The sequence below is a fragment of the Hemiscyllium ocellatum genome, chromosome 1 (assembly GCF_020745735.1).
Source record: "Hemiscyllium ocellatum isolate sHemOce1 chromosome 1, sHemOce1.pat.X.cur, whole genome shotgun sequence".
Taxonomy (NCBI): Eukaryota; Metazoa; Chordata; class Chondrichthyes; order Orectolobiformes; family Hemiscylliidae; genus Hemiscyllium; species Hemiscyllium ocellatum.
Window position 1 is genome coordinate 33,369,804 of NC_083401.1, and position 14,303 is coordinate 33,384,106.

The 14,303-nt window shown below is 43.1% G+C and overlaps 1 protein-coding gene across 4 annotated transcripts in view; it reads right to left on the reverse strand.

Annotated features, from left to right (window-relative positions):
• The window catches only part of ctbp1 (C-terminal binding protein 1), a 235,193-nt gene that overhangs the window by 171,018 nt on the left and 49,872 nt on the right, over positions 1-14,303 (reverse strand). For 3 of the 4 annotated variants that reach the window (XM_060845001.1, XM_060845385.1, XM_060845233.1), the window contains one exon: positions 2,531-2,589. In XM_060845001.1, coding sequence (XP_060700984.1) covers positions 2,531-2,582 — 52 coding nt within the window. In that variant the 5' untranslated portion in view covers positions 2,583-2,589. Of the gene's footprint in view, positions 1-2,530; positions 2,590-14,303 lie in introns of those variants that run through there. The other variant, XM_060845302.1, reaches the window with a different exon arrangement.

A 14,303-nucleotide genomic window follows, 5' to 3' on the forward strand; every position in this document is an offset into this window, starting at 1 on the left:
TGCTTAGATAACACCTTCCAAAACACACAACCACTTCAACCTTGAAAGACAAAAATAAAAGACAGGATGGAGTGCAAATTGGAGGGGAACTTGGAGTATCCAGGCTTGGAACAACATCACCGTTCCTTTTTTGTCATCATTCCACTCAGTGCCAATTCCCAGCTGGAGTAGAAGTCAGAATAAAATTTAAAAACCAATGGCAGAACAAAGAAGTCCGTCATGAATGACTGTAACAAATGAAAATCCTGATTCTTTACCAAAGCACACTACCTCATTTTTGGAAGGGAAGAAACAAATGTTGGGTTAAACTCTGATGAAACAGCATTTGTGACAGAGTTCCACAGATTTCCCACCCTCTGGCTTAATCTAAATTTGAAAGGTTAATCCCTTCACTGTGTCTCTGCTATTAGTGGAGGCTTCATCTTGCACTCAATCCAGTATTCTCTAGATTTCAAACAGATTCCACACATCCTTCTGAACTCCAAGCACAGACCCAGAGTCCTCAACTGCTCTTGTGACAAGCCATTCGTGCCCAGAATTACTTTTGTTAACCTCCACTGGACTCCCTAATCCAAAGCTATTCTACTTGAGATATGGGGTCCAAAGCTGCTCATAATATTCCAAATATGGTCTGACCAAAACCTTATACAGCTGCAGCAGTACAATTGTGGACTTACATTCTACACCTTTTCAAAGGCTAACATGGCACTGGCCTTTCTAACTGCTGAGTGAACCTGCATATTAGCCTTAAGAGAATCCTCAAATAGGCCTTCCAAGTCCCTATGCGCTTCAAATTTCTGAAGCTTTTCCCCATTTAGAAAATAGGGCTCTATTCTTCCTATCAAAGCGCATCCCACATTGTATCCCACATTATATTCCATCTGCCATTTCTTTGCCTCTTCTCCTAGCCTGTCCAAGTCTTTTTGCAGCCTCTCCACTTCCTCAGTACCACCTATCCGTGTTATCTAAAAACTTAGCAATAATACCCTCAGTTCATTCTTCTCGATCATTAAATGTATAACATAAATAGCTGCAGTCCCAACACTGACCCTGTGAAACTCCACTCGTCACTGGCTGCCATCCTGAAAAAGATCTCGTCATCCCCACTATCTGCCTTCTGCCAGTCAGCCAATCCTCTACCCATGCCATAACCCTGCCCCAACACCAAGGACTCTCATCTTATTTAGCAGCCTCTTGTGCAGAAACTTGTCAAAGGCCTTCTAGAAATCTAAATAGATCATATTGACTGACTCTCCTTTGTTGAAATGGCTCACAACCTCCTAAAAGAATTTTAATAGATTTGTCACACATTATTTTTATTCAAGAAATTATTTGAACTGGCTCATTTTCCTCAAGACCTAATTACGAAAGATTTTTATTGTCGAAAGATCTAACTAGATAAGAATTTTAACTGCTTATTGTGGCCAACTGAGAAAGTTGAAGAGAGGTATGCCAATTCACACCTCCTCACACCTATCACCACACACTGGAATAGTTTGCCTTATTATGACATTTGCACAATCAAACCCAAAATAACAACATGCAATTTTAAAAAAAAGCTTAAAAAGTTAACTCATTAGAACGGTTCTAAAATTTACCAAAGCTACCAAATCATCATGTAGGAATTCCATCTGAATAATCTTTGAACTTGGTAGGTATAAATAGCGAATGAAGGATCTGGATTTGAAGGTTTAATCTGCCATACTGGGAATGTGTATCGGTTATAAACAGGCAGGAAAGGAGTTAAGTTCTGAGTTTTGTTAAGTAAGAGGTTCGGCTGAGCATGACTCAGATCAGATAAGAACTTGCAGTTAACAATGGGGTGCTAGAGGCAAGGGTAATGAGTTAACAAAGTGGAAAAGCAGTCATTATGGAAAGCCATTTAACACAATGAGGTAGCATTCAGTATGTGAGGTCAGTTTAACAAAGTGAAAAGCATTATATGAAGTTATTCACTGTGTAACAGCAGATGGTTTAATGTTTACTACTGACACTCGCTGATTCGAACTGTCACCCAATCAATATGTATGTTGCCTCATCTGGATGCTCCTCCCTGTAAAATGATTACATAGTTCATTGAGAAATTGCTGTTCCAGAGAAGACCAGTAACCCATGTACCTGTGCACATGAGTAATCTTTCTCTCTCTCTCTCTCTCTCTCTCTCCAGGGCCCGGAATAAAGATGAAGGAGGTAAAACTACACTGTGTCTCTGAGCATTTTGTTTCAACTGAATGGGGGAAAATGGGACGACAATACATTTTAACTTTCACAGAATTGTGTTCCGTTATTCGTTAATCTTGAGTTTTGAACTTTAACCATTTGGTGCAACAATAAATAACAAAATCAAATACAAACATAATGTGAATGTACATTTTCCAGATTTTGCTGCACTCAAGTCAGCACCAGAAAAATCTCCTTAAAAATAAAATCATCCAACATTGAATTTTACTTATACACAGAGAAATTAATATATACACACAGTAGCTTTCACAGGCAGAAAGAGAGCGAGCAGTTAGTTCATATGACATACTTAAACTCTCCAGGCCGCTGCTCCACTTTGTTTCTCGATGCATATCCATCATCTTCACTCTAATTTCAAAGTAAGAATAAAAACAATTGCTAACAACAGCTATGTTCAACAGTTTGCAAAACAAAATATACCAAACCTATACTGTGCATTTAAATCAGCTTTAGAATAAAGCGAGTTTGTGCATGATTAAACTAATCTCTCAGCATAGTGAATTAATACTGAACTGGAGAATAACGGCCTTGCGAGACCAGAGTGGAATAGAGAAATGAATATAAAAATTCTCATGTTCCTATTTGCTGTAGCACTACCATTGCTGTTAATAGGGATCTAAATGATCCAATGCACACATTATTTCTGGAGGCACAATTAGGAGGTATCAGATGAATATTTTAGCATACCTTTCATTTTTTTTTCCCTGAGCTTTGCTAGCCTTGTTTCAAAAGCTCAGGGATGAACAATCACACCCAACAATAAATTCAAATAGGTTAAATCTCCCCAATTAATTTTAACATTCAATATAAAAATGCAAATAAAGTAATACAAAAGGACCTTGGCCTACCTTTTGGAAAAGGTACTGTTATTTCGGGCAGATTACAAGTTAAGGATCACATGCTTGGACAGGAAAGTTATTAGCTGCAAATGTGTTGCTGGTCAAAGCACCGCAGGTTAGGCAGCATCTCAGGAATAGAGAATTCGACGTTTCGAGCATAAGCCCTTCATCAGGAATAAGAGAGAGCGAGCCAAGCAGGCTGAGATAAAAGGTAGGGAGGAGGGACTAGGGGGAGGGGCGATGGAGGTGGGATAGGTGGAAGGAGGTCAAGGTGAGGGTGATAGGCCGGAGTGGGGTGGGGGCGGAGAGGTCAGGAAGAGGATTGCAGGTTAGGAGGGCGGTCTCAGTCGGTTCCCTCAACTCAGCACCGCCCTCCTAACCTGCAATCCTCTTCCTGACCTCTCCGCCCCCACCCCACTCCGGCCTATCACCCTCACCTTGACCTCCTTCCACCTATCCCACCTCCATCGCCCCTCCCCCTAGTCCCTCCTCCCTACCTTTTATCTCAGCCTGCTTGGCTCTCTCTCTTATTCCTGATGAAGGGCTTATGCTCGAAACGTCGAATTCTCTATTCCTGAGATGCTGCCTAACCTGCTGTGCTTTGACCAGCAACACATTTGCAGCTGTGATCTCCAGCATCTGCAGACCTCATTTTTTACAGGAAAGTTATTACAAGAGTTTGACCTCATTCTAGATGCAATATTGAATACAGCTGATCAAGTCATCGAGTAATACAGCACAGAAGCAGAGCCTTTGGCCCAACTCATTCACGCCAAACAAGTTTCCCAAACTGAGGTAGTCTTTGGCCCATATCCGACTAAAAACATTTCCTGTTCTTATACCCATCCAAATGCCTTTTAAATCTTGCAACTGTACCCACACCTACCATTTACTCTGGCAGTTCATTCCACATACAAACCACAGTCCAAAACCAGAGGCACAGGTTCAGGGGGAGGAGGGGGAAAGATTTAAAAAGGGACCTAAGGGGCAACTTTTCATGCAGAGGGTGGTGGTGGTATGGAAATGAGCTGCTAGAGGAAGTGATAGAAGCTGGTACGATTACAACTTTAAAAAGGCACCTGGGTGGGTATGTGAGTACACAGAACACAAGACATTACAGCGCATTACAGGCCTTTCGGCCATCGATGCTATGCCGACCTGTCATACCAATCTGAAGCCCATCTAACCTACACCATTCCATGTACGTCCATATGCTTGTCCAATGACGACTTAAATGTACTTAAAGTTGGAAGGGTTTCGAGGGATATGGATCGAATGCTGGCAAATGAAGCTCTATTTATGTACAATAACTGGTCAGCATGGACTGAAGGGATTGTTTCCATGCTGCACATCCCTATATCTCTGAGATCACCCCTCTAATTTCCTTTGTCCATAGGAAGAAGGATTTCTTATTCATGCCTAAAACTAAAGTGGATTCTAAGTTGTTACTCAATGCTTCAATACATACCAGAACTAACATCAATTATTCCTGTTAAATTACCAAACTACAGATGTTCACAAATTTTAATGTGTGCTATTTCACTTCAATATAAAAAGTGGTCATGCTTCAGTCAAATTACAAAATCCTTCCCTGAAGAAAAGCATAATTTGAATGAAAGCAACTTGTTTTGCTTTTTTAAAAAAAAAACCCTTGTTACATTTACAAAGCTGTGACGAGACTCCATGGTTTCCATTGTTCCCTCTGTTCAAGGTTGTGTTTCATGTTGGGATCATAAATCATTTCATACACAGGGACCTAATGATAGGGAACACCAGCCTCAATATCTCCAGCCCAATTAATTCACACACGTACGTCTTGCTAAAATTCAGCAATTTCGTGACACACAACCTCTCTCTATACATTACTGTAACAGCAAAATATCTACACAAACACATGGTGGTTTCATCCACTTAAGTCTAAAATATGAGATGCACAAAACTTTTACTAATAGAATGAGATTGTGCTTGCTTAATACCTGGATTCAAGAGGCATGTTAAAAACAAATCTTCTTCATGAGCTCCAAGTTGGATCTGACTTACATAGTTTTTTGTGAAGCAAGGGATATTAACCAAAGGCAGGAATGTGAAATTTGGCCACAAGTCAGACACGATCTCACTTAAATCAACAAACACACTCAATTTGCCAAATTGCTTACTCCAGTTCCTAAGTACATATTTTTAAATTATAATCTTTCCCTTCTTCTTATGGTGTATCTAGTTTCCTCTTAAATTAATATTGGTATGATAGCAAGTGCCATTTTCTTCGACCTTCCCTGTCAAGTATTTGTGACAATCTTATCGGGGTCTCCATTGTGCTCCTTTCCTCAAAAAAAATTTCTCTGTATCTACGCTATCAAAACACTTCATAACTTTAACAAACTCAATTAATTCACCCATCAGCTTGGACTTTTCTTGATGTTTACCCTTTTATGTCATAGCTATCATTCTTGTAAATCTGCTCTATACCCTCTCTCATGCCTTCATATCATTTCTGAAATCATGGTGATCCCAGAACTGCACTCGGACTTCTAAATGTAGTCTATATAATGTACAGCACAAGGTTAACAGAATATCCCTCCTTTTCATTTCTCTCCTTCTAGGAATAAGGCCTTAATATGCTCTTTTTGTGTAGCTCCACAGACATAAGGAACAATTTTCGTGGTTATTTGTACTGTTATGAAGTTGAAGGTGTGTACTGTACCTTTAAGAGATAGTGAATTGCTGTTTTGCACTGAGAGCTTACAAGCAGCTGTCATATGACTAGCTAGCAGTCTCAGAGTCTACTGGAAAGTTGAAAATGTGTAATATTTGGCTGTGAAACATACCTTGAATTTTGGTTGCCATTTTGACAACAATTCAAATTTCAGTAATCAGTCTAAATTATGCCCTAGGATACTAATTTATTGTTTTTGCCAACCTCGAACTAGTGAGATGGTCAGATGTTTCGGTATAAAGAATCAGATATTTTGAAAGTTCGGCAGAGACTAACTGCCATCTAGAGACAGACTGCCATTCAAAACACACTATCAAAAGTTACCTTTTCATCTGAAAGAGCTTTGCAAGAAAAGACAGAAGATCACACAGGGAAATCTTCAGCCGAAAGAAGACAGACACAGACAATGACAGCCACAGTGTGGTTTTGAAATTAAGCTAATGTAATTTTAAAACAAGTTTTTATTGGAACAGATATTGGAGTTGGAGGCAGATAACAAGCAGTTAAGAAAAAAGGAGGCTTAGAGTTGCGAATAGTTGTAGTTTAATGTTCACTTTTAGAGTTAAAGAATAAATTGATATTATTTTTCTTTGAACAGTGGAATTTGGGAGTTCTCGGTCACTCATACTTAAACAGTGAGGCAAGGTGAGCTTTTCTGAGTGTTTGGTTTAATTAGCAGAAGGGTTTACTGTCGTGTCATAACAGTTCTTAGAGATTCTGGTATAACTCCACCGAAACTAAAAAACTTACATCACACAAGTAAGCAGTGACCGCCCAAAAATACTCTCTCTCGGATTTTTTGGTGTTGACAAAAGTGCAAAGGTTTTCTGTATTCTGTCCAAAGCAACAAAAAAAAAACCCTTCTTTCCAGGTGGGCAGAGTGGCGTGAACCAAAGGTTGGTGAAGAGAATGATCCTTGCAGAAGGCAGAGGAGTGGCAGGGTGAGAAGTTTTTGGTGAAGGGGTTAAGTTGAAGTTGGCAGTAGTGTTCAAGGATGATACACTGGATGCGGACACTGATGGGGTGGCAGGTGAGGGCTAAGGGGGACCCTGTCTTCATTGCACTTAGTGTGGGGGGGGGAAACTGTTTGAGAGCAGTGGAACGGGGAATGGAGATGGTGGGCTGGAGGGCTGTCTGGATGACCGAGGGGGAAAAAAACGTTGTCCAAAATAGGTGGACATCTGGGATGATTGGGAGTGGAATGTCTTCTCATCTGAGCAGATGCACCAGTGGTGGAGAAACTGGGAGAACGGGATGGAGTTCTTGCAGAATACTGGATGGGATGATGTGTAGTCCAGATATAGTTATAGCAGTCTGTGAGTTTATATTGAAAGATGTCACCAGAAATGGAAATGGAGAGGGGAGGGAGGAGTCCAAGATGGACCAAGTGAATTGAGGGCAGGGTGGATGATGTGGGCCAAGTCAATGAACTGCTCCAGTTCAGCCTGGGTGCAGGACGCTGCACCTATGCAGTCATCTATGTATGGCAGAAGAGTTGGGGCACAGTGCTGTGTAGGTACTGAAGAGAGACTGTTCAAACTAGCTACGCCTGCCTCTGTTGGCTAACACCCATCCAAGTGTCCATGGCGACCCCCTGGATTTGAAGGGAATGGGAAGAGTTAATGGAAAAGTTAGCAAGGAGGAGGACTAGTTTGGTGAGGTGGAGGAGGGTATTGATGGAGAGGGACTTGGTGGGTCTGTTGTAGAGGAAGAAGCCGAGGGCCTGAAAGCCATCCTGGTGGGGTACAGAGGCGTATAAAGACTGCACATGCACAGTGAAGATAAAGTCTGGGAGTGGGAAAACTAAAAATTACTAAAGAGATAGAGGATGTGGCTAGCGTCATGGGTGTAGATGGGAAGTGTCTGAACCAAAGGGGAAGCGGATGGAGTCGAGATAAGACAAGATAAGTTCAGTGGGGCAGAAGCATGTGGAAATAATGTTTCAGCCGGGGTAGTTGGGCTTGTGTATCTTGGGGAACAGATAGAACCAGGTAGTGAGAGGCTGGGAAACAAGATGGTTGGAGGCAGTGGAGGGAAGATCACGGACAGTGTGACTGATTTTGGTCTGATGGGCCACAATGGGAGGTAGGACATGGTGTCGGAGAGCTGGTGTTCAGCCTATATAACATTTCTACTTCACCATCCCACTCCTCCGCCCCAACCCTACTTCCTTTATCTGCACCTCTTTACATCCACCCCTCGCCGTCTAGAAGGGTTACATCCTAAACGTTGATTTCTGCACCTCCTGCTGCCTGGCTTGCTGTGTTCTTCCAGTCTCCTGCTTGTCCACCTTGGACTCTCGCATATGCAGATTTTTGTCTCTAACCAGCACATGGGTTCAGCCGCTTTTGGCATACTGTGTTTGGGTCTCCCTGCTGTCGGAAAGGTGTTGTGGAACTTGAAAAAGATGCAGAAAAGATTTACAAGCATGTTGCCAAGTAGGATGGTTTGAGCTAAATCGGAACAGACTGAATAGGCTGGGTCTGTTTTCCCTGGAGCGTTGAAGGCTGAAGGGTTACCTTATAGATTTTTTATATAAAATCATTGAAGGTAGGGCATAGGTTTCTGGTGAGAAGGGAAAAGATATAAAAGGGACTTAAGGGGCAACATTTTCATGCAGAGAGTGGTGCATGGATGGAGTGAGCTGCGAGAGGAAGTAGAGAGGCTAGTACAATTACAACATTTAAAAAGCATCCAGATGGACATATGAAAATGAAGGGTTGAGAGGAATAGATGGACCAAACGCTGGCAAATGGGACGAGATTTATATCGAATATCTAGTCAGCATGGTCGAGTTGGACCAAAATATCCGATTGTATACTGTACAACTCTATGGATTCTGTATTTCGTTCCCTCACAGCACATGTATGTACACCTCATAGATGGCAGCTCTGGAAGGAAGTTCTCCACAACGTTCTCAAGGGCAACTAGGGATGGATAATAAATGCACCCTAGACAGTGACACACAAGTCCCCATTAACAAATGAAAAAATCCCTGCCATTACAAAGGCAAAGGCAGGGAGCCCAGAACCAGGAGGTCACAGTTTTAGGATGCCGGGTCAGATACAGTTATTTAGCAATGAAAAAAGGAGCAATTTCTTTGCCTCGTGAGCTTGTGGAATTTTAGCAAGCCAGTTTTGTCATAAACATAAACATTCAAAAAAACTGAAAAGCCTACAAATAGTTTGAAAACAAAATCCAAACACAATTATAATAAAGTCAAAGTCAAACTTATCTTTGAAATGGAACAATCAAATGTGTTGCTGGTCAAAGCACAGCAGGTTAGGCAGCATCTCAGGAATAGAGAATTCGACGTTTCGAGCATAAGCCCTTCATCAGGAATAAGAGAGAGAGAGCCAAGCAGGCTGAGATAAAAGGTAGGGAGGAGGGACTAGGGGGAGGGGCGATGGAGGTGGGATAGGTGGAAGGAGGTCAAGGTGAGGGTGATAGGCCGGAGTGGGGTGGGGGCGGAGAGGTCAGGAAGAGGATTGCAGGTTAGGAGGGCGGTGCTGAGTTGAGGGAACCGACTGAGACCAGGTGGGGGGAGGGGAAATGAGGAAGCTGGAGAAATCTGAATTCATACCTTGTGGTTGGAGGGTTCCCAGGCGGAAGATGAGGCGCTCCTCCTCCAGCCGTCGTGTAGTTGTGTTCTGCCGGTGGAGGAGTCCAAGGACCTGCATGTCCTCGGTGGAGTGGGAGGGGGAGTTAAAGTGTTGAGCCACGGGGTGATTGGGTTGGTTGGTTCGGGCGGCCCAGAGGTGTTCTCTGAAGCGTTCCGCAAGTAAGCGGCCTGTCTCACCAATATAGAGGAGGCCACATCGGGTGCAGCGGATGCAATAGATGATGTGTGTGGAGGTACAGGTGAACTTGTGGCGGATATGGAAGGATCCCTTGGGGCCTTGGAGGGAAGTGAGTGTGGAGGTGTGGGCGCAAGTTTTACATTTCCTGCGGTTGCAGGGGAAGGTGCCGGGGGTGGAGGTTGGGTTGGTGGGGGGTGTGGATCTGACAAGGGAGTCACGAAGGGAGTGGTCCTTGCGGAACGCTGATAGGGGAGGGGAGGGAAATATATCCTTGGTGGTGGGGTCCGTTTGGAGGTGGCGGAAATGGCGGCGGATAATACGTTCACCTCTGGGCCGCCCGAACCAACCAACCCAATCACCCCGTGGCTCAACACTTTAACTCCCCCTCCCACTCCACCGAGGACATGCAGGTCCTTGGACTCCTCCACCGGCAGAACACAACTACACGACGGCTGGAGGAGGAGCGCCTCATCTTCCGCCTGGGAACCCTCCAACCACAAGGTATGAATTCAGATTTCTCCAGCTTCCTCATTTCCCCTCCCCCCACCTTGTCTCAGTCGGTTCCCTCAACTCAGCACCGCCCTCCTAACCTGCAATCCTCTTCCTGACCTCTCCGCCCCCACCCCACTCCGGCCTATCACCCTCACCTTGACCTCCTTCCACCTATCCCACCTCCATCGCCCCTCCCCCTAGTCCCTCCTCCCTACCTTTTATCTCAGCCTGCTTGGCTCTCTCTCTCTTATTCCTGATGAAGGGCTTATGCTCGAAACGTCGAATTCTCTATTCCTGAGATGCTGCCTAACCTGCTGTGCTTTGACCAGCAACACATTTGCAGCTGTGATCTCCAGCATCTGCAGACCTCATTTTTTACTTAATGGAACAATCAACTCCGCCACCAGAAAGAAAAATCCCATGAGTTCAGAGGATTCCTCAAAAGCACTGAACGTTACAGGAATGCTTATACTGCCCAAATACTCAACTATTGTCTTTCACAGTCAGGAATAAAATGAGAGAGATTCTGTTATGGCCAAAATATTGTGAAGTAACAACTCTTCTTGTGTGCTCCAACCTTTTTGAAACAGCAATCCTGCATCAAATTTTTATCTGAAAGGTATATCATTAAAATCAAAACAAAATTATTAGATCACCCAGTGTTACTTGTAGGAGCTGCAGAGTTAGTTTCAAATATTTAGAATCATAGGTCTCTAAATTCAAACCTATTCAAACTTAGACACACAATTCAGTACACACTATACACAAAGCTTCAGGCAGAAGATGTGTGACGAGTAGAAATGCTGCAGACTGGAGAAATTCTCTTATACAAGGTTGGAAAGGAATTTCTCAAAAATGTTTGTTTTATTCTCCAATGCAAGTCACGTCCAGAAAAGCCAAGTATAATTAACATAATTTTAGAAAAAGGAAATGCTGGAGATACCCAGCACTTGTAATAGCATTCTGAAGAAAAGTCATACTGGTTTCGAAACATGAATTCTGTTTCTCTCTCCACAGATAGTGCTGGACCTGCTGAGTCTTTCCAGCAGTTTCTCTTTGTTTCCAACTTTAAGCATCCTCAATATGTCAGATGCCACAATGGCTGTTTAGCTCAGAGTAACTCCTAAAACTGGAACTGAACCCTCATTTGTCATTACATACATGACAGTAAGCAAACACCCAATGAAAAAAAAAATCACCCAATCCAATTTTGGGTAAGATTGTTTTTCCCCCAAGAGTTTAGCTCCCACAATTGGACCTGGTTGTTTGCACCCATTTTTAAAAGTCCCAATTGCTAGACTAATGTTTCAGGGTGAGTCTTCCAGAGTCAGAAAGTACAGAGATGGCCTTAAATGAACATGCTGATGAGCATCGAAGGCATGCTGTAATGAAACCGTGACCTCAGTGTGCTCTGCTCACTATGTAATCATTGTGACTTGTTCTAAAATCCCAGCTGAGTCACTATATCTTTTCGCGAAGGAAATCAGTCATCCTCATTTGGTTTGGTCTGGTCTGCATTCGACTCCAGACACACAAATGTGCCACACTCTAAAATGTTCTGTGGGCAATTAGGGATGGGTACATAAAACACTGGCCTAAGCAAAGGTGCCTACCTACCAGGAATAAATTTTTAAAAACATTTGACTTGAGTTGACCATATTAAAATAGAAACCTCAGGAGATGACTTCCATCATTCTACCACACAATTCATATGCCCCAGTGAAAAAGGACAAGTAAGACACTTGAAAATTAACTGCAACAAGATATGGCTATACTTCTGCACTTTACAGCACTAGAAGGTCAGAATGATAGCTGCAGGCGATTAAAATAGGCAAAGAACAAGAAACTAATTATTCCCAAACAGTTCTAACCTGTTCCTCTTGGATGGGAAGGAATGACACAGTCAGTGCAATAACAAAAGTAGTAGAAAGATGCAATTAAAAACAAAACACTTAAATACTAGTGGGCACTGGAAATCTGAAACAAACATAGAAAATGCTGGAGAAACTGAGTAGATCTGTCAGCATCTGCGGAGAGAGAAAGAGTTAACATTTCAAGTCTGATATAACTTTTTCAGAACTGAAGAACATTGATGCTGCCCAGACTTGCTGAATTTTGCCAGCATTTTCTGTGTTCAATGGAGCAAATTAATATAGTTGCTAAAAATCACAAGGAAGCAGGTAATTCGGGTGAAGGATATGCAAGCTAGAAGCTCTTGGGAAAATAAATAGGGATATCTTGACAAGTGTCCATATTACAAAAGCAGGTGATGGGCATGTTAAAATGCATAAAGGTAGATAAATCCCTGATCAGGTGTACCCTAGAACTTTATGGGAAGTCAGGGAAGTGATACTGGACCCCTTGCTAAGGTATCTGTATCAAGAGTAGCCAGAGGTGAGGTGCTGGAAGACTGGAGATTAGCTAACGTAGTGCCACTATTTAAGAAAGGTGGTAAGTACAAGCCAGGGAACTATAGACCGGTGAGCCTGATATCAGTGGTGGGCAAGCTGTTGGAGGGAATCCTGAGGGACAGGATTTACATGCATTTGGAAAGGCAAGGACTGATTAGGGATAGTCAACATGGCTTAGTGAGACATGATTACCCACACAAGAACTTGATTAAGTTTTTTTTTGAAGAAGTGACAAAGAAGATTAGATTACTTACAGTGTGGAAACAGGCCCTTCGGCCCAACAAGTCCACACCGACCCGCCGAAGCGCAACCCACCCATACCCTTACATTTACCCCTTACCTAACACTACGGACAATTTAGCATGGCCAATTCACCTGACCCGCACATCTTTGGATTGTGGGAGGAAACCGGAGCACCCGGAGGAAACCCACGCAGACACGGGGAGAACGTGCAAACTCCACACAGTCAGTCGCCTGAGTCGGGAATTGAACCCAGGTCTCAGGCGCTGTGAGGCAGCAGTGCTAACCACTGTGCCACCGTGCCGCCCATTATGAGATTGATGAGGGCAGAGCAGTATATATTGTCTATATGGACTTCTGGAAGGCATTCCACATGGTAGACTGGTTAGCAAATTTAGAGCATATGAACCCAGGGAGAACTAACCATTCAAAAACAAAATTGGCTCGATGGCAGGAGACAATAGGTGGTGAAGTGAAGTGTTGCTTTTCAGCCTGCAAGCCTGTGACCAGCAGTGTGCTGGAACGATCAGGGTGGGTGCTCTGCTTTTTGTTATTTACATAAATGATTTGGATGTGAATATAGGAGGTATGGTTACTAAGTTTGCAGATGGACAGTAAAATTGGTGGTGTCAAGGACAGCCAAAAAAGGTTATCTCAAGAATACATAGAATCTTGATCAGATGGACAAATGGGCCAAGGAGTGGCAGAGGGAATGTGAGGTGCTGCATTTTGATAGGGCAAATCAAGGCAGGATTTATAAACTTAATGCGAAGATCCTGGGGAGTGTTGCCAACAAAAGAGACCTTGGAGTGCAAGCTCATAGTTCTTTGAAAGCAGAGTTGCCAAGGTGGAGACAGTGGTGTTTGTTATGGTGGTCTTTGTTCATCAATGCACTGCGGGCAGGGGTTGGAAGATCATGTTGCGGCTGCACAGAACATTAACTGGGTCATTGTTGGAATACTGCATGCAATTCTGGACTCAGTGCTGTACAAAAAATGTTGTGAAACTGAAGGATTCAGAAAAGATTTAAAGGATGTTGCCAGGGTTAGAGGGTTTGAGCTACAGGGAGAGGCTGAATAGACTGGGGCTATTTTCTCTACACAATTGGAGGCTGAGGGGTAACCTTATAAGAGGTTTATAAAGTCACCAAGACTATGAATAGGGCGAATAGTCAAGGTCTTTTCCCCCCAAGGTAGGGGAGTCCAAAACTAGTGGGCAGAGGTTTAAGGTGAGAGGGCAAAGATATAAAAGAGACCTAAGGGGCAACATTTTCACGCAGAGGGTGGTGTGTGCATGGAACAAACTGCCAGAGGAAATGGAGGTGGGTACAATTAAAACATTCAAAAGGCATCTGGATGGGTGTTTGAACAGGAAGGGTTTAGAGGGATATGGGCCAAATGCTGGCAAATAGGACTAGATTTATTTAGGATATATGATCAGCACACAGGAGTTGGACCAAAGAGTCTATTTCCATGCTGTACATCTCTATGATTTTATAATCCTCCACAGGTGTTGTCTAAACTGTTGAATTCTCTCAGCTGAAGGCTTTGGGTTCACTCAGCCTGTC